This window comes from Curcuma longa, chromosome 13, assembly GCF_044706935.1.
Source record: "Curcuma longa cultivar G26 ecotype Majalengka, Jawa Barat chromosome 13, ITB_CL_G26_1.1, whole genome shotgun sequence".
Classification (NCBI taxonomy): domain Eukaryota; kingdom Viridiplantae; phylum Streptophyta; class Magnoliopsida; order Zingiberales; family Zingiberaceae; genus Curcuma; species Curcuma longa.
Genome location: NC_133873.1, coordinates 5441181 through 5461547, shown reverse-complemented (window position 1 = coordinate 5461547; position 20367 = coordinate 5441181). Strand labels below are relative to the sequence as shown.

At 34.9% G+C, this 20367-nt stretch overlaps 1 protein-coding gene across 2 annotated transcripts; it reads left to right on the top strand.

The window, feature by feature from the left end:
• Positions 1–1355: 1355 nt before the first annotated feature.
• Positions 1356–18893, top strand: LOC141843859 (myosin-9-like). 2 transcript variants are annotated; one of them, XM_074731876.1, is made up of 38 exons: positions 1356–1484; positions 1690–1833; positions 1923–2068; positions 2149–2305; positions 2412–2470; positions 2534–2693; positions 2793–2942; positions 3025–3161; positions 3241–3387; positions 3505–3606; positions 3697–3754; positions 4031–4132; positions 9289–9326; positions 9421–9547; positions 9619–9789; positions 9897–10028; positions 10130–10239; positions 10350–10407; positions 10689–10866; positions 10940–11145; positions 11241–11360; positions 12448–12546; positions 12729–12950; positions 13496–13635; positions 14267–14378; positions 14466–14516; positions 14599–14682; positions 14786–14956; positions 15043–15198; positions 15279–15485; positions 15662–15802; positions 15893–15963; positions 16045–16144; positions 17797–17853; positions 18277–18333; positions 18413–18493; positions 18586–18668; positions 18770–18893. In XM_074731876.1, the coding sequence occupies exons 1-38, from the start codon at positions 1377–1379 to the stop codon at positions 18891–18893; spliced, it is 4566 nt and encodes a 1521-aa protein (XP_074587977.1). In that variant the 5' UTR covers positions 1356–1376. The 2 variants fall into 2 exon arrangements, with proteins under 2 accessions (XP_074587977.1, XP_074587975.1); XM_074731874.1 differs by having other exon boundaries at positions 1377–1484; positions 10130–10231; positions 10315–10407.
• The last annotated feature ends 1474 nt before the right edge of the window (positions 18894–20367 follow it).

Here is a 20367-nt window from a genome sequence, read left to right as displayed (position 1 = left end):
CTAATTTTATTTAATTTTTTTATCGATAATTAAGATAAATCAAGAAGCATGAATATCAATATTTCATAATTATTTTTTCATTGAAAAAAATTCATCCACAATATATTATAATTAAGAATCAATCTATAAATGCGATAAACTACATAGATTTATCACGATGAAATCGTAAAATAATCATCTATACCTCCATCAATCAATTTGCTAGAAAAATCAATTTCTAATTGTTGTGAAAGTGTCAATCGTGGGAAAAATTATTTCCCGTGCAATGAAAATTCAAATTTCATAATGGACATTTTCAAATGTTTATGAAGTTCCAATCACTAGTGATAGATTATGTTGGACGGGATAGTGATTATCCTATAGACAATATTAATTCTGTTGATCAACTGTGAATGTAGAAAATCAATCGTTTAAATCCTGTTGATTCGAAAGAATACTCAGAGATAGAAAAATAAATGCACGGTTAAAAATATTAGTAAACTAAAAAACTTCTCCCTAACATTAACAACTAGACAATGATTTATATAGTATCTAAAATCTTAACTTATAAAAAAATCTTAATAGAAAAGAAATTTTTTTAATGGATTCAAAATACTAAAAATCTTAAACAGATTTAAAATCCTTAAATATAAATAAATAAAAAATTTTAAAACTACTTTAAATATTAATAATTTTAAAAAATTATTAAAAATAAAAATTATCAAAAATAATAATAAAAGCATACCTACTATCAAAGACTTATTTGTGATCCTTCATTTCTAAAATTAATTAGATGTAAGAACATGATTAAAAAAATAATATTTAAATATTTTAAAAGTATATATTCATATATTGTTTATTAATAAAATTCTCCAATTAGCCATTTCTGGTGGGTTCGTTTCAGAAAGCGCGGGACGGTGAGGTCCGATGGAGATGGCGAGGGTGAAGGGGAACATCGGCAAACGGGCACCACCAGCGACCGCGGATGAAACGGGATGTTTCGTGGCTCACCTCGCGCGCCCTCTTCCAATGGCTAGACCATGCGCTAAATCGTTTTGGTTCGAGCACTCCCCCCTTCCTCTTCACTCCCCTCGCCTTGCCTCGTTTCAGGGTTCCCTGCCCCGCTTCCTCCTTCCTTCCCTACCCTCTCATCTACTCTCCTCTCCTCTTCCTCAGGAGAAGTAGCTTGATGCGAACTGATCCAAAATGGTGCGTAATCCTAAACCGAAGCCCTCCATTTGTTCCCTAACTTGCAACATTTTGTTATTTCTCGTCCCTCGGTATTTTTTTTCTAGGGAAAAGAAAAAGACCTCTTTTTTGTTTTTTGTTTTACTACCAGAAGTGTAAATTGTTAAAAAAAAAAATTCTTTTTGCAGGGAACCTCCGTTAACATTATCATGGGTTCCAATGTGTGGGTTGAAGATCCACAATTGTCTTGGGTTGATGGACAGGTCACTAAAATTACTGGTGAAAACGCCGAGGTCCAGACTTCTAATGGTAAAACGGTAAGCCAAATGCTAATGCAGCTGTCCGTATTTCGTTCAAGCATATCAATTAATGGCTTTATCGTCTAAAAGAGTCAGTCACATTCTTTTTTAAAAAAAAAAACTATCTTGCAGCAAAAAGGTGGAAACCCATCAATTCACTCGGAAAATATATTTTAATCACATGCAAATGACAGCCTCACGTATATATTTCTGGTGATATTAGGTTGTCACTACCCTGTCAAAACTATATCCAAAAGATATGGAAGCCCCTCCCGGTGGGGTTGATGACATGACAAAGCTCTCGTATTTGCATGAACCTGGAGTTCTGCAGAATTTGTCCACTAGATACCAACTGAATGAAATTTATGTAAGCTCTACCTCATTATTGTCTGTTTTTATTGGATAAAATGTTTTGGTATAGTGTTCTAATCTCGATAAGCATTTTTTTCATGGCAGACTTACACAGGAAATATTCTAATTGCTATAAATCCATTCCAAAGGTTAGCCCATCTATATGATTCTCACATGATGACCCAATACAAAGGGGCTCCATTAGGCGAGCTAAGTCCTCATGTGTTTGCAGTGGCAGATGTGGCATTCAGGTTTTACTTAAATACTGTTGCTAAAAGGATTGTATTCCCTAACTTAAGACTGTATGAGCATTTAAATTATGTATGAACAGAGCAATGGTAAATGAGGGAAAGAGCAACTCAATTTTAGTTAGTGGTGAAAGTGGTGCTGGAAAAACTGAGACAACAAAGATGCTTATGCGTTATCTCGCTTACTTGGGTGGGCGTGCAGCCACTGAAGGGCGAACTGTAGAGCAGCAAGTTCTCGAAGTAAGTTGAGGATTTATGATGGTCACTAACCACTGTTGAACTAGAGCTATCTACAAGCCAATTCTATCATTTAGTACTAAGTGTTTGAAATGTGTCTATTTTTCAGTCAAACCCAGTTCTTGAAGCATTTGGAAATGCAAAAACAGTGAGAAATAACAACTCAAGGTAATGCAGGTGTTGTCATCTTGTAGTGGTACTCTTTACTAATTCCGATTTTAATGAATGCAGCCGTTTTGGCAAGTTTGTGGAAATTCAGTTTGATAATAAAGGTAGGATATCTGGTGCTGCCATCCGAACCTACCTTCTTGAGAGGTCACGAGTATGCCAGATATCAGATCCAGAACGTAACTACCACTGCTTTTACCTTCTATGTGCAGCACCAACAGAGGTGTGCCTTTTTTATCCTTGGATTATTATTTGCATTGTGCTTATGTGCTATGAAGTGACATGGTGATTGATGAAACATTTTCTCATCATAACCTTCCAGGTGACTGAAAAGTACAAATTAGGAAAACCAAGTTCATTCCATTATCTTAACCAATCAAACTGTTACGAATTGGTTGGTGTGAATGATGCCCACGAGTATTTAGCCACTAGGAGGGCTATGGATATTGTTGGAATCAGTGCACAAGAACAGGTATAGATTTTATTTATATAACAGCTATCATGGCTGACAAAATGGAATAATCTGATTATATTCTGTTTGATTCTCTTTGTAGGATGCCATTTTTAGGGTTGTCGCAGCCATTCTTCATCTTGGAAATATTGATTTTGCCAAGGGACAAGAGATAGATTCATCTATTCCCAAGGATGACAAAGCTAAGTTCCATCTTAAGATGGCTGCTGAACTTCTCATGTGAAGTCTAGATTCTCATTTACTTATTTTCTTGCTATGATGCTGTTTCTCCAAGTTTGTGATAATTATCATATTTTAGGTGTGATGCTGAGGGTTTACAAGATGCACTGTGTAAGCGTATAATGATAACTCCTGAAGAAGTCATTAAGAGGCCGCTTGATCCTCAATCTGCAGCTATAAGCAGGGACGGCTTAGCTAAAACAATATATTCTCGCTTATTTGACTGGTAAAGAAATGTCTGACAATTCAATTTGATAGTTATCTTAATTTTTGTGATAATTAGTGATACAAAAATTATGAATTTTGGGGGATTGTTTGATGATCTATTTCATTTTACCAACAGGATTGTCGATAAAATAAATGTTTCAATTGGACAAGATCCAACTTCTAAGTCACTGATTGGGGTCTTAGACATCTATGGTTTTGAAAGTTTTAAAACGAACAGGTAGTTACTAACAAACAAGAGTTCATTCATGATGCAGCATATCTTAGCCATTTTAATATATTATTTTATATTGTTAACTGTTATTCACAGCTTTGAGCAATTCTGTATCAACTTCACAAATGAGAAACTACAACAACATTTCAACCAAGTAAGATTTTCCTATATGGTTTATTCATTCTTGGCTCTAGCAATTACAGTATGCCAGGAAGCACAATTTCACTTTGTAGACGTGATATGCAATTTCTAATACTTCCAAGTTACTTTCCAATTTGACAAAATTTTCAATTGCAAGCCACTTTTCAAGATAATGTCTGTGAATAATGTTTCTTTAACCTAGATGAAGAATTTGATCATTCAATGAATAATTATTAATACTTCGAATGATTAGTTAACAATTAATCGGGATTGCAACTTTTGATTTCAGCACGTTTTCAAGATGGAGCAGGAAGAATACACAAAAGAGGCAATTGATTGGAGTTACATTGAATTTGTTGATAACCAAGATGTTCTGGATCTTATTGAGAAGGTTCTCTCAAATTACCACACTAGTTCAAGATCTATTACAATTTCCTTCTTTCTGTCTCTCGGTTTTCCTGTTCAGGGGCATGCCTATTTTTCTAAGCAGTGCATTGTTTGTGAATCTTGATCAGTGTTCTGAATTGTCTATAGTTACTAAAATGATGCATGAAATTCAGATGGCTATATTGTAGTTGAAAACTTGAAATGGGAGCAATGCTGATTTATTAAGAATATGTTTAATCTGAGTATAGATCTCATTAAAATATCCATCTGATTTAATACATGAAGACTGGCCTGTTAGGAGATTTTCTGCAATGTGCACTGGGGTCAGCTTAATCTGTGACTTTAGATCATGAGAATAAGCAAGCATACTCATTTCTTGGACCCTTTGAGGATTTGGTTGGTCAATCTTCCTGCAAATTACTGAAGCTGACAAATTGCAACTCTCTCTCTGATAAAGTGGAAATCAATCTTTAACAAACAAATTGTCACAATACAACTTCATAGTCTGTGGGAATATATTTCAATTCAGTCATTAACTTTTTAATCCAAATGAGTTTACTACTACTAAAGCCATAGCTCTATAGTTTGCCTCTGCCCTTGACTTGGTACTACAATCCTCTCGACTTGGTATGGCAATCTACTTCTTTCTCTTCTAGTAATTAAGTTACCTCTCAAAGAGCATACTAGCTTGATATGGATCAATCATCTGGAAGAGAATGTGACCAATTAGCACTAGTGTACTTTAAAATGTGAAGATAATCTCAATTCTAAACAATAGCCTTTCCCTAAAGGATTTTAAACAGTACTGTATAATTCTTTGGTTGCCTCCCAATGATCACAATATGGGACTGACAGATTACATTTATCACAAATGAGATGTCACGTCTTGCAAGTGTGAGGTAGTTCAATTTCCCTATGAATTTTCCATCTTCCATACTTCCCTATATCAGATAATGACTCTCCCTATCTTGATAGAAATTTTTACAATATGACCCATAGGAATGTTAACTGGTTAGGTCCCTAACATACCAATCTCTCCAAACCTATCATCTATCATCTACATACTTGTTGTGAGAGATGTAAATTACCCTTTGGTAAGCAACCTCTGTACTGAAGAGATACTTAAGTTCATCTAGGTTTTGTATAAAATGTTGATAGAGGTACTCCTTCAATCATGCAATTCTAATGAAATCATAACCAATAATGATGATACCAGGAGGATATGCCTTCTTGACTAAGAAGGAGAACTTTCTTGGCGAAGGAGAAAACTAATTTTTGAATCAAGTGCTTGAAAGTTGCTTTAGCCCATACAACATTTTTTTTTCCAATTTTTATTAGGTCAATCTCCTCCTTAGCAATAAATTCTTGAGGTTGCTCCACATCAGTCTTTATCTCCTTAGTAAGATCGCCATGAAGGAAAATATCCTTAATGATGAGTTGATGAAAGAATAAACGAAAGACAACTACTAAGGTGAGAAATATGATTGGATTAATCATGGCCATATGAAAGATAGTGTCAAATAGTCCACGTCATAAACCTAAGTCTATTTTCAAATGATCTATAGTAGCTTGTGCATTTAACACCATGATGAAAATCTACTTCTAGCCTATAATAATCTTTCTTGAGGGAGAGTAACTATTTATTACTAGAGGGGAGATCATCTAGCTTATCAATCATGACCTACCTCTAAAGAGGACAAAAATATGGAATTTGGGTGTCACACTAAGTAGAACACTTTTAAGTATCTTTATAGAGTGTAATGGTAAGATGCATGTGAGAGGTAGAATCCAAGATGATGATAGGCAAAAAGAGAGTTGGAGAGCTGCTTGGATATACTGGAAGCATGTAGACTTGGTTTGTTGGGTTAGAGGATGTTGTGGTAGGAGGTATGAGAATGATCATTGAAGAAAAAATAGGAAGCACTACCTACACCTACCCAAAATGATGGTGTATAGATGAGAAGGGAGTCAACTTAAAGAAAGTCATATCAGCAGAGTTAAACCCACAACGTTACTCTAGAGAGAAGTTAATTTGGAGAGAGAAATAATGGTAGCCCTTCTGGAGATATAGGTAGCCAAGAAAGACATACTTAGTAGATCGAGGGATAACTTGTCCAACCTAGAAAATAAGAGGTTGACAAAGCATGTACAACCAAACACTTGTGAGAGAATTAAATATAAAGCATCCCTAGGAAAGAGCAATGCCAAGGGAACCTGTTTTTGAAGAGTAGAGGATGACATATGATTTATAAGATTCCATGCAGTGAGAGGTAAATCAATCAAAAGGAAAAAGGACTAAGCATATGTGGAAGTAGAGCAGGAGCAGTCTCAACTAAATGAAGATTCTTCCTTTGTAATTATGCTATGAGATGTAAGGGCAAGAAGGCTAATGAAGAATACTTAAGTACAAAAGAAATTACGAACTACTTCTTAATATTATCATTGTGAAGAACTTTAATAGACACACTTAATTTTAGTGTATAGAGAAAGAGAAAAATACCATGTCATTTGAGAATATCCATCAACTAAAGTTACGAAGTACTAAAAACACACTTGAATAAAACAAAAGTGGCATTGGATGTTACAAAACAATTAATAGATAGAGAAAGAGAAAAATACAATGAATTCATCAACTAAAGGAAGTAAATCAAGAGTAAACTAACACAACTCAAAACCATATATTTTAAATTCTAGAAAGATGAGAGGTGATGGGACTAAAAACACTAGAGGTAAAGTAACAGGTCATTATTCAATCTTGAATAAAACAAAAGTGGCATTGGATGTTACAAAACAATTGATGAGACCTATTGACTATTGTGGCATTGGTAGGACATGCTAATAGCGTAAACTATAAAGACAAATAAAGAAAGATGCTTTTAGAGTTGTACTTGCAGGCCTCAAAATTTAGAATCTTGGAGAATGGTCCAAATGTTTAGGACTAGTAGGTAGTAAATGCACCTCCATACGTCATAAAAGTAATTGGTTGAGATGAGGCGTTCATGATAATTTGGAATTAAAGAAAGCATGAATAATCCTTGGCAAGAACTATAACAATGAAACTAGACATAGAGTAGGTGTGGGTTGATAGATTCTTTTGAGATGTAGCATTTGACTAGGCCATATGAACAATGTGTAAAGGATGATGAGGTGGGTGGCCATGTATAGTACCAAACATTTTTTATATGCCTAAATTTCCCGCAGTTGGAAAACTTGGGATTGGCTTGTCAATGAGCCTCACTGAGAATCTCCTCTACTGCTATGTGATCCTCTAGATGGAAATTGAACCACCAATGTTGGTTGGTCCACTGTGGCATCAGAGGATGATCAGACTGTGATATAAGACTGCAACATCCTCATGTACATGTCTGACATGAGTGGAATGTAAGAGCCTCCTAAAATCTGAGTTTGTCACTGACTCTGATCGTACAGTGAAAATGATTTGATAGGGTAATCTCAATTCAAGCGAGGGAGTGATGAGATCAATTTCTCTCATACAATGTAAAATATTATGGTTATGTAAAAATTAGTACCTTCTATTTATGTTTAGTATTCATCAATCTAAAATTACAAGTAATTCTCTAGTATTAGATAGTATTTAACATTTAGGTTCTTAGGTCCATGACTCGTTTTATTAGATTAATCTTCTCCTAAGTAGCATGGGACAACCTTTACATTTAGTAACATGGTTCACAAAAAACATCATATGAGATTTAAATACTCGTGCTACACAAGAAATGATTTTTGCTTAGTTCACAACTTCACTAAGAAGCCCGGCGTGAAGTTGTTTCATCATTATAAATAAGGTGATATAAGATCCCCTGCCTAATGCCAATATTCCCTGTAAACTTCTTAGAAGTAATTCCATTTTACTTTGCAATGAAAATAGCTGAAGCAAGAGAGGTCTTAATCAACCCTATAAGCCTCTACCAAAAACGCATTTCATGATAACATTAACTGATTTTCAAGAAACTCTATTAAAGACCTTCACCAATTTTCACAATAACATAAAAACTTGAGCTTTGTCATCTATAGAATGAGTGCACCCTCTCACAACAACGTCTTGAAAATTCCTGCCAGGTAAGAAGTCCCTGCTTCATATAATTCCGTTTTCATCATATGAGGCGTCATTCTCATTACAATGACTTAAAGAAATCATGTTAGCTTTAATAGCACCAGCTAACTTAAAGAAATCATGTTATCTTTAATAGCAGCAGCTCCTTGCTTAGGAACAGAAATGATCCTTTTGCTCCTTAAGGAAGGCATAACCCTTGTAATCAGCTTGATACTTTCCTATGTAAACATATAGAACTTGACACTATCCATCTAGACCTGGGTTTTACTCTTTCCCAAGTTATTCAAGGCAAACCACACCTCCTCTGGACATTCTAAGATCAGAAGTTCTAGGAGCCAATTCAACATCATCCATCTAGACCTGTGGTTTTATCCTTACCCAAGTTATTCAAGGAAGACCACACCTCTGAACATTCTAAGATCAGCAGTCCTAGGAGCCAATCCATTCCACCCAACCCAATACATATTTTCAATCAGGTTAGCATTAGCAGAATTAAAACTCCACAGGTGCTAATACCAATGAGCAAAACCCTACATAAATCCTTATATCTATTAATCATGGATCCATTATCTCATACATCAATAACATCAATTATCTTCCTCCTTTAATTGGATTAGAAATTTTTTTGTACTTTTCTCTTGATCTTTGACCTAGTTTAACTTGGATTTAGATTCCACTTAGATGTTCACAGAGATCATAATATTTGCATAATTTGCATTATATTTGGTCCCTAAACATAAACAATTGTTTTTCCTATACTGCATGCTTCTACTGTAGTTTCTATCGAATTTCTTAACCCTTTGCTACTAACTTTTCCTTCATATGTTGCTTCTAGTTCCAGGATTTCATGTTATTTGATGAGATGTCTTCTCTCATGCGAACTAGCATGCATTCTATTTTACATGTTGCCTCTTATACTGTTTTATTTCTCTTTGTTTGATGGAGATTTTATTTTCCTTAATAACTCACTTGATTTTCTGGTATTTTACTACTGATTAAGATTGTAAATGTTCTGCAAATGGTTATAAATTGTTGTAATGAATAGAGATTCATATGAGGAAGTTTATTCTGCTATTCATTTTTTACAGAAACCTGGAGGTGTGATTGCACTTCTTGATGAAGCATGGTTTGGATTTTCATCTTAGTTTTTAACACTTATCTTCTGGATTTTAAATTTTGAGAGTGGATAAATTATTGTCTGATAATCTACTTATATGCAGTATGTTTCCTAAATCAACACATGAAACCTTTGCGCAAAAACTTTACCAGACGTTTAAAACGCACAAACGCTTCATCAAGCCCAAGCTTTCACGCACTGATTTTTCTATTAATCATTATGCCGGAGAGGTTGGACTCTTGATTTAGCCTAAAATTATTATAAACACTTTCATTTTAATGTGTTTGTTTTCTGTTATTAGGTTCTGTATCAATCTGATCTTTTCCTGGACAAAAACAAGGATTATGTTGTGGCAGAACACCAAGATTTGTTGGGTGCTTCAAAATGCTCATTTGTTTCGGGCCTTTTTCCTCCTCTACCTGAGGAAACAAGCAAGTCTTCTAAATTTTCATCAATCGGTGCTCGCTTTAAGGTGTATATTTTTCTTCCTCTATTGTTGAAAATATTCTTGCTTGAGAACATTAGAAAGCCCATCTAATATGGAATGATGTTTCTCACTATAGTTTCCATTTGCTTCAGCTACAACTGCAGGCTTTGATGGATACATTAAATTCCACAGAACCCCATTATATCAGATGTGTGAAGCCAAATAACCTTCTAAAACCTGCCATATTTGAGAATTCCAATGTCATGCAACAATTACGCTGTGGTGTGAGTAGCTTAGGCCATGTTATTTGGTTTTGAAAATTGTTATTTCATACCACTTGTCATTGTGTTATCTATTTTTTTTTTAATGTTTTTGTCAACATCAGGGTGTTCTTGAGGCTATAAGAATCAGCTGTGCTGGATTTCCTACGCGTCGTATTTTCTATGAATTTTTACATCGTTTTGGTGTTCTTGCTCCAGAAGCTTTGGTCATGAAGTAAGTTCTATCTGATCTTGCATGTGATAAAATGTTTGGGGTTTAAATTAGATTATATGACTTTGAATTTATGAGGAAAATTTATTTTTTGATTTTGCATTCATGATTAGCGATGAAAAGACAGCTTGCAGGAAGATTCTGGAAAGTAAAGGCTTGAAAGGATTTCAGGTGATTCCTTGACCATATTTGTCACAATAGTTTTATCTTTGCACAACTTCATTATTTTTGAATTCTTCCTACCATAGTCTATTTAGGAATATACACCAAGTTGGCTATATTGACTAAAATTTTCATAGTTCTGTAGGCCGCAGGCCACTTTTATCTGGAATGAGCATTTGCATCATGAATCCTGATTTTTGTGGTGTTTGCCTTTTCTTTCAAGTTTTTGGGGGTCAATTCTCAACTCTTTATTCTTCATGTCTTTCTTGCAATGCTTCCTGAATTTCCAGATAGGTAAAACAAAAGTTTTCCTTAGAGCCGGTCAGATGGCAGAGTTAGATGCTCTACGAGCTGAAGTTCTTAACAGAGCAGCAAAGACTATCCAAAATCAAATACGAACTCATATTTTGCGGAAGCAATTTATTGCTTTACGGAAGGCTGCCATTCATGTGCAATCATTGTGGAGAAGTGTGTCCAACTGATCTCATTGTCTCAGTATATTCTTTGGTTTTTTATTCATGTAACATGATTGTGTTTATAGGAAGATTGGCTTGTAAGTTGTATGAGGACATGAGAAGGGAGCATGCTGCAATTATAGTTCAGAAAAATTTGCGGAGACATAATTCTAAGAAGGCTTACAAAAAACTGCAATATTCAGTTCTTGTCCTACAAAGTGGTTTTAGATTTTTGTCTGCTCGGAATGAGTTTAGATTTAGGAGACGAACAAAGGCAGCAATTTTTATTCAGGTTGTTCTTTCATGATAAGATCATTGATTTCTTCTCAGTTTTACAATGTCTGTATTCTTTTTCAAATTACTGCTATCTTCTTGTCTTCTTTGCAGGCTAAATGGCGTTGTTATAGAGCTCATTCATACCACAAGAAACTAAAGAGAGCAGCAATTGTTACCCAGTGTCGATGGAGGGGAAGGGTTGCAAGGATAGAGCTTAGGAAGCTAAAAATGGTTGGTACTTCGCTCTTGCAATTTAGCTATTTCTGCAGGTTCATGGTGATAGAAACATATTATCAAATTGGGTTCTTGCATATCCTTTCAAATTTTTAACCATCACTAAGAAAAGTGTTTGTGTTTTTATCATATATATGTGTGCATTATTATTATTATTATTTTCTTACATATTGTCTTGGAAGATGTGAACTTCTTTCGTTTGAACAAGGTTTGCAATATGAAACACTTTTCTGATGAAACATTCTGACACATGTATACTCGGAGACAGTCATGTAGATGAGCATGCCAAGGATTACTTGTTTTCTTTTATGCAGTCTATGTATGCACTAGCATAAAAGGCTGTATGAATTTTGATGAGAGAGCAAATACATTTTATTTCACCATGGAATGCCAGTGCTATAGGAACATATAACCATAACTTGTACGACTAGGATTTCTATGAAGTTTTTGGTTAGTTTTGATGAGGTCCCAAGCTGTTATAGTAGTACATATGATTTACTCTGGGATATGCTTGAAGTTGACTTATGCTTTAATTTTAAGAGAATAAGGTACAATTAGTTGTAAATTGAAAAAAAATAAAAACCCTCCATAGTTTTTTTGTTCTCTAAACAGTCATATGTGTGAAATTAGTGCATAAATCCAGAAGAATTTCATGGGCATAAATTAGTATACATTCTTTGCATTAGTATGAGAGCACACATTTGAAAAGGAAAGTATAAGCATCTGCCCCTTTCCTTCCTATCCTTATGTTTAAAAACAAAACAACAATAAGAAGCTACCAGCCCAACTACTTGGGAACTTCCACAATGAATCATATCAATGATTGTGTATATGCATTGTGCTTAGTAATAATACTCTATTATCTTGAGTTGGACCAACTGCAAAGAAGAGGATGGAAATACTACAGCTGTTTCATTCCAAGTATTTATTCTTTCATTAGACCTCATCCATTGAGGAAATACTTCCAAACACAATCGCATCCTTCCCAATTTTCACTTACAAAAAATGTTTGGCGGAGGAATACTTGTAATCCATGATATAGCCATCATTATTAGTTCTTTTCTGTTTCTTTTGTTTGTTTCAGGCTGCACGAGAAACAGGTGCCCTCAAGGAAGCAAAGGATAAACTTGAAAAGGCAGTAGAAGATCTTACATGGCGTTTGCAGTTGGAAAAGCGTTTGCGGGTAATGTTTGGATATTTCATAGTCACTACTTTAACAGCTGCAATGATGGATCTGACCTACAGTGAATAATCATGAAAGGGACACAGATCTTCATGCTTTGTTTTATGTATTCTCTTGCACATTTTGTTTCATTTTAAACATTATACTGAAGTTGAATTAGGTTAATCATGTGATGAATACAGACAGACTTAGAGGAAGCTAAAGGACAAGAAATTGCAAAATTACAGAACTCTTTGCAAGAACTGCAAAGTAAAGTAGATGAGACAACTGCAATGCTTGTCAAGGAACGAGAGGCAGCTAGGAAGGCTATTGAGGAAGCACCTCCTGTTGTCAAGGAAGCTACTGTTCTTGTGCAAGATACTGAGAAGATTGACTCCTTGACAGCTGAGGTGGAGAATTTGAAGGTGCTTGTCTTCATCTGTGGCCATACCTTTAGCATATATTGCAAGGTCTAGTGGGTATGATGTTCTTTCAACGGTTTGCAATCAAGATTTATTTAACTGTGGCTTATTTCCCCCTTCATGTTCACATCTTGGGGTAGTAGCTTCAGGATGATTCTACCAATAGATTTTATCAGTAAGCATAGGTTTTCCTTGATTGAATGAGAAGTGGAAATACACAGTATTTTCCTTTCCAAACAGTGGATGGCTAATGCTGTAACATGGTTCAACGTGTATTCTTATCTAGGAGGAATTTACTCAGTACCTGACAAGGAGTAGGAGAGTTTAGTTTTCAACATTTGATGTTTTTATATAGTTCATGGTTATTGAATTATGTGCTTACACTAGTACTGTTTATGTTTATCATTAATCTGGAGGATTTCTCTAGTGAAGCAAATTTCTAGGCAAGTATGTTTTTTTATTTGTATTTTACACGTCTTCCAGAAATCTGTGCCCTTTACAATGTGGGCATATTGATTAATTTCAATGCAATTTTCTTGTCCTTTTAGGCTTCACTACAGTCCGAAAAACAAAGAGCTGATGATGCTGAAAGCAAATACACTGAAGAACAACGAGTAAGCGAAGAAAGAAAGAAGAAGTTACTTGAAGAAGAAGGAAAATTACTTCAACTGAAGGAAACCGTGCATAGGTTTTTACTTTTCCTCTCTCGGAGTTCATCACTATTAATACAAATGTTTAGTAGCTCTTTCTCAGATGCATTTATGGTGAAATAAAGGACTCCATAGAGCTTAATAGATAGATATTATTATGCGTATTGATACATTTGTTAACCTTAGCATCAATTTCTCATATGTCTGGTATCTAGTCTGCTGCACTTTTGGGACCTTCATTGTAAAAGTTGCTCACAAGTTGAATTCCCCTGCTGTGGTTGTTATGAATTTTCAACTTTAGGAATACTTCAAGAAAGTATATTTGAAAATCAATCCTGCAGAGGTTGAAATTCTTTGCAGCAGCATTTATTCTCTACAAGTGATCGATATAGTGAAAAACATTATAGAGATTGCCTGATTGTGTTACAATAACTTTCATAAAAGTTGCTACTATCTGACCATGGAAGGTTTACTTTATTTCATTGAAGGAGGCTGCGAACATAAAAAATTATGGCCTTGATTGGAGTTCCATTTGGTGTGACAATGCTTTCTAATATTCACTTCATGTGGCATGATAGGAGAAATAGCTATCTAAACCTGTTTCTATTGCTAAGTTGTATAGTAGCAATTTCCATTTTAGATACGTTAATAATATTCTTGCTCAATTAGGCTTGAAGAGAAGCTAGCAAACGTGGACTCAGAAAATAAGGTATTTCGTCAGCAGGCTTTATCCATGGCACCCAATAAATTGCTATCTGGACGTTCAAAATCAATACTTCAGGTGAATGCAACAAAATTATTATTTTATTTATCATGCCTATATTTTTTTCCCCCCTATTAAACCTTTTCTTCCTGAATGTTACACCAGAGGAGTTCTGAAAATGGTCATTCCATCAATGGCGAGACTAGAAGTCTCTCAGTAAGATGAAGCTTCTTTCTGTTAATATTCTAGCTTTGTACAGAATAACTGGACATGATTTTTTTCTACTGATGTGATTTAGGATTCCCTTAGTTCATCATTTAACATGAGGGAGAGTTCTGAAATAGAGGATAAGCCACAAAGAAATCTCAATGAAAAACAACAGGTTGATTAACTTATACCTTTATTCTGCTTAAAGAATGGTTCTCTAATTGTGCACCTTTGTTTGATTCTGTCACTTCAATCTGACTTGTTTACTGCTATTACAGGAAAACCAAGAATTGTTGATTAGGTGTATTGCACAAGACTTGGGATTTGCAGGAAAAAGACCTGTTGCTGCCTGTATTACTTATAAATGTCTTCTGCAATGGCGATCATTTGAAGTGGAGCGCACAAGTGTTTTTGATCGTATTATTCAAACAATTGGCCATGCCATTGAGGTTTGAATTGATCTATTATTTCTGTTATATTTTCTTGCTTTTGAATAGTTTTATTGATCATGTTATGTTATTCTTTCTATATTAAGACTCAAGATAATAATGAGATATTGGCTTATTGGCTTTCCAATTCTTCAACGTTATTGTTGCTGCTCCAAAGCACACTGAAAGCAAGTGGTGCAGCAGGCATGGCACCCCAACGTCGCCGCTCATCATCGGCTACTCTTTTTGGAAGGATGACTCAAGTCTGGAATTATGCTATTTATTTATACATTTTGCATTTGGAAGCAAATCTGCATTTCTTATTGTACACTCTTTTCATCAGAGTTTTAGGGGTACACCACATGGTGTGAACCTTGCGTTAATTAATGGGAGTTTGACAAGTGGAGTAGATAAATTACGCCAAGTTGAAGCAAAGTATCCTGCTCTTTTATTCAAGCAACAGCTGACTGCATATGTGGAGAAAATATATGGAATGATCCGGGATAATTTGAAGAAAGAGATATCTCCATTGGTTGGTTTGTGCATTCAGGTAAAATTGGGCTGTTTGTGTTCTGAAACTAGTCTAAGAATGCACTTTTAACTTTCAGCCCATGCTAACTTTGTGTTACAAGTTTGACCATGATGCTTTGTTTCTAGTTAAGTAATGTCTTTATGATTTGTGTTTTCCTCATTTTTTGGGTTTGCTTCTATAATTAAATAAATCAGGCCCCGCGAACATCAAGAGCTAGTCTAGTCAAAGGTTCTCGTTCACCTGGAACTGCTGCCGCACAACAAACTTTGATTGCTCACTGGCAAGGGATTGTCAAGAGTCTTGACAGTTTCTTGACCACATTGAAAACAAATCATGTCAGTTTATTCTCCATACTCTGAATCTCCTTTTACTTTCTCTAGCGTTTATTCACTTATAAATCATGATATTTGTTCTTCTATGACCAGGTGCCTCCGTTCTTAGTTCGGAAGGTCTTTACACAGATATTCTCCTTTATAAATGTACAATTATTTAACAGGTGCACATTTTATACGGCCTGCTTCTGAAAGAAATTGTGGTTGACAAGGAAAAAAAAATCTGACTTTGTTTCTTGGTGCAGTCTTCTTTTAAGGAGAGAATGTTGCTCATTTAGTAATGGTGAGTTTGTTAAAGCAGGATTAGCTGAACTGGAACATTGGTGCTACAAAGCAACCGATGAGGTAACTATCTTATTCCAAAATAATAATCTGATGTTATTTTTTATGCCAGGACAAACAAGTTGGTGTTATGGAATACACTTTATCCTTGTTTCACTTATCTGATTTTTTTCAAGGTTAATTTGTTGGTCTCAATAAGATGGTACCAAAGCTAGAATAGCTTCCATAAGGTCTCATTGTTCCCCTCCCGGATCACATGAACTCTTCACAATTTCCGCTCACACTCCTTGTTGCTAACCTTTAATGGCGCAAGCTCAAGGAGTTTGGTGACTGTAATGCTCAAGCTCGGTTTGAGAAATCTTGTAGATTCAAAGGTTCTCCTCCTCAAGTGGCATCAATTTCTGAGTTGATAATTGCATCCGCGTCAAGGGTAGTTGCATCTGCATATGGTGAAATAATTCCGTTGGAGCTCAAAATTCCAATGTGAATAAGAAACTAAATGCACGGCAAGTGGCATCATCTCAATTGTATCAATCCACTTTAGTAGTTGTTGACCAAGTAACTTCACCTCTTCTCTCAAGTATCTCCCACCAACTGGATTTTCTTAAAGTAGATTAAGCCAATTGGCATTATTACTTGATTATAGATTATAGAGGTATATCTATTGTTTGCTTATCCCATAGAGTTGGATTTTCTCTATGGATTTTGGATTCATATGCCTCTTATGTTTTGGGTAATATATTTTCTTTCTCTAAGCTCACACCACCATCTAGTTCTACCAATGTCACCTAGCTGACGAGTCTCATTTATTAGTTTAAGGCATTAGAAGGATTTCTATTTCATCATCATTACATATCACGTCAGTCTTTTGTATTCCTGAATTTCCATTTAGCTTTAGTTTGTAAATTAAACAGATTCTTGAATTGTTCCGTCATGTTTAATGCTATTTCTGTTGTCATCCAAGATTTGAGGACCAATAAAGTGTTTGGCGTAGGGTATGAGATTTATGGAATATAGGACTAGACGTGATTCTTTTTGTCTTTTTCATGTTCACCTTTTATGGCCACTCCAATACCCTTACAAATTCAGTCACCTTATTCATCCTAATCTCCAACATCTAAAATAGATGATATCCTCTTTGTTTAATCTTTCATCTATTGAGTGCCAGTCATATCAACTAGATAAAACATACCTCATTTGCTAATAGAATGCATGAGCTTGCATTTATACCCTTTGCCTTGATTTATTTCGATATATGGGGTTCAAGTTGTGTAAGCTTTACTTTTGGGTTCTAGAAGTTTGTTACATTTATTAATGAATATTCTTGAATAATTTGGTGCTTCCTAATAAAAGTATTTTGAACTTGTCTCTATTTTTTCTTTATTCTACATCGAGATTAAGCCCAATTTGGTTTGTTAATTGAAGTCCTTCAAAGCGGAAATGATAAATAGTACTCTCATATTTCCCAATTATTTCTTTCAAACCGTAGGATTTTCCACCAATCTTCTTGCCACAAACATCCTAATAGAATGGTGTTGTAGAAAGAAAGTATTGACACCATATCAAAACTTCTCGTACCCAACTATTTGATGAACATGAATGTTGTTTGTTTGCTTAAAACAGTTGCTGCGTGTTGATTTAAAATTTAGCCCAACTAGGTTGCTTAATAATACTTTGTTTATCTTCTTACAAATTTATCCTTTTCCTGGTTACAGTATGCAGGTTCGTCGTGGGATGAACTAAAACATATAAGACAGGCTATTGGGTTCTTGGTAATTATACCCACTTCATTTGAAAGTGTACATCATTTTTTTAGAACTATAGCAGATGATTAATGATTGCCATAGTATAATTTTATAATGGATTATCTGCAATTTGAACATATGCGAGAACAAATATATCCTTCACTTAGCTCTACCTGATAACGGGGAGCTTCGTGCACCGGGCTGTCCCCCTAGCTCTACCTGATACTTTGACTAACAATATATTCTTTGCAATTACATTCAATTTGATCCAATTTCATATTATTAACCAAATCAGTAGCTTATCCTACAAATTTAGTACATAACGCTTGATGCATCTTGCACCCTATAACTGATTACATAATTGAAAAATTAGAGATAGAAAACAATTGCCAAGTCTGTACAACTTCAAATTAGAGAATATATAAATCATCTCAACTATGCATATTTCAGGTCATTCATCAAAAGCCAAAGAAGACCTTGGATGAAATTAGCCATGACCTTTGTCCTGTAAGTTAAAAGTTCTTACATCGTGCATCTCTACTGAGCTTTATTGATAATCCAACAAATTTTACTTCTACGTATGCAGGCACTTGGTGTGCAACAATTATATCGGATAAGTACAATGTACTGGGACGATAAATATGGAACACATAGTGTGTCTCCTGAGGCAAGATTCTTGTCAAATACATTCATGAAAACTGTTATAAGTAAAACTATTGAAGTGCAAAATGTCAAATATGTTATCTATAAATTGACTAGGTTATATCCAACATGAGGGTGCTGATGATTGAAGATTCAAACAATCCTGTAAGCACCTCGTTCTTATTAGATGATGACTCAAGGTAAGAAATTCCAGATTGACTAGTTTAAGTTGAATATTTGACGTTGCTTTTAATTGCTATTCCAAATCTTTTGGAAGCTCATTTCTTGTCTGATCATGCAGCATACCATTTTCAGTTGATGACATATCAAAGTCAATGGAACCGATTGATATTGCTGACATAGAGCCGCCCCCACTTATTCGGGAGAACTCAGGTTTCATGTTCTTGTTGCCTCGCATCGACTAAGAACCAAAGCTATTCCCCTTTATTCATCATCTTCGATTTGTGGGATATTTGAATCTCTGAGGTGCTAATGATCAACCGCTTCAATATTCTTCAAACTTGCAAGATTAGCATCGTTCGCACTCATGATGTAGTCTTGCAATCGGTTTTAGATTCTGTTGGCTCGACTCCGCTAAAGAAAACCAGTACCTCAGTCTCTCTTTGTTTGTTTCGAAGGGGCATTTTGTTAGGGTATCTTGGTTGTATGTATATTAGTTTTACTAGAAATAACAATCACTTTTGTTCTTTTCTACCCAATCCACCGTGAGCTGAGCACAACCATAGCAGAAACTGGTTTTTGTATCTTGGTTTCTCCAAAGATTCTTGCACGAATTCAGCTCAACAGTTAATTGTCTCTTCTATATTGATCATTGTTATAAAGATTTAGAAACCCAAGCTGGTTAAGATTCTTGGGGCAAAAAATTGTTTCTAGTGTTTCATCTTAATTTCATATTACATTATAATCAGTTAAACTAGTTGATAACTGCTTTGCTCAAATATTTTATCCTAAAATATAATTTTAATTTTGTTTTTATGGGTTACATACAAATACTTTTTTGTTTTTTTTGCACGCTAGGAGTTCTGAAAATGTTTTAGTAATTCATACAAATTGTATAATATTTGGAAACTTTGATAATATTAAAACTCCAGATGTAATAATTATAGGTGATAAAGCAAAATACAATTGTCTAAAAACCACTAGTAAATTAATTTTTTTTAGTGTGTGTACCACTAGTAAATTAATTTTTTTTATAGTGTGTGTGTGTGTGCCACTAGTAACTTAATTTTTTTTATAGTGTGTTAATCAGACGAAACTTGGAACACCTGAATTATCACAAAAAAAAAAAAAAACATATGCTAATGCAATTGAACTCCTTACATGTACATTCTATTTACTGGAAGTTAGGCATCATCTAATCCTTCAATATAGACAGTGTCCATTGTAGTTAGACATGCCTAATAATTCATTGCACCACTAATCAAGCTCTGTTAGCCATTAAGCAACCTATTAGTCTTGAGTTTGGCACATGATTAATGAAGACATGAGGATGAGTTGAAGAGAAGCAAAATCACAGGTCATCTGCAAACTGATCTTGTGCAAATAAATGCATGAGTATGACTTCAACTACATGAAGATTATGGAATGGGCTGAATTATTTGGCGACAGATTTATGCAAGGTTCCTAGTTATTCTTATATATGTAATATGGTCTGAATCCTTCTACAAAGCTTGAGATCATCAAAAAGAATAATCTGATAAATCTGAGCTTTTGAGACAGTGGCACTTCAAAGTAAACAGAAGAATAGCTCAGCATAATACAGTTGATTACATTCCCAACTTTGGCTTATCAATTTTCAGTGCCATTAATAGGCTTTCACATTGTTCATCCAGAAGATTGGCATGTTGGCAATGCGATAGGATAAAGGCGAAACATTCA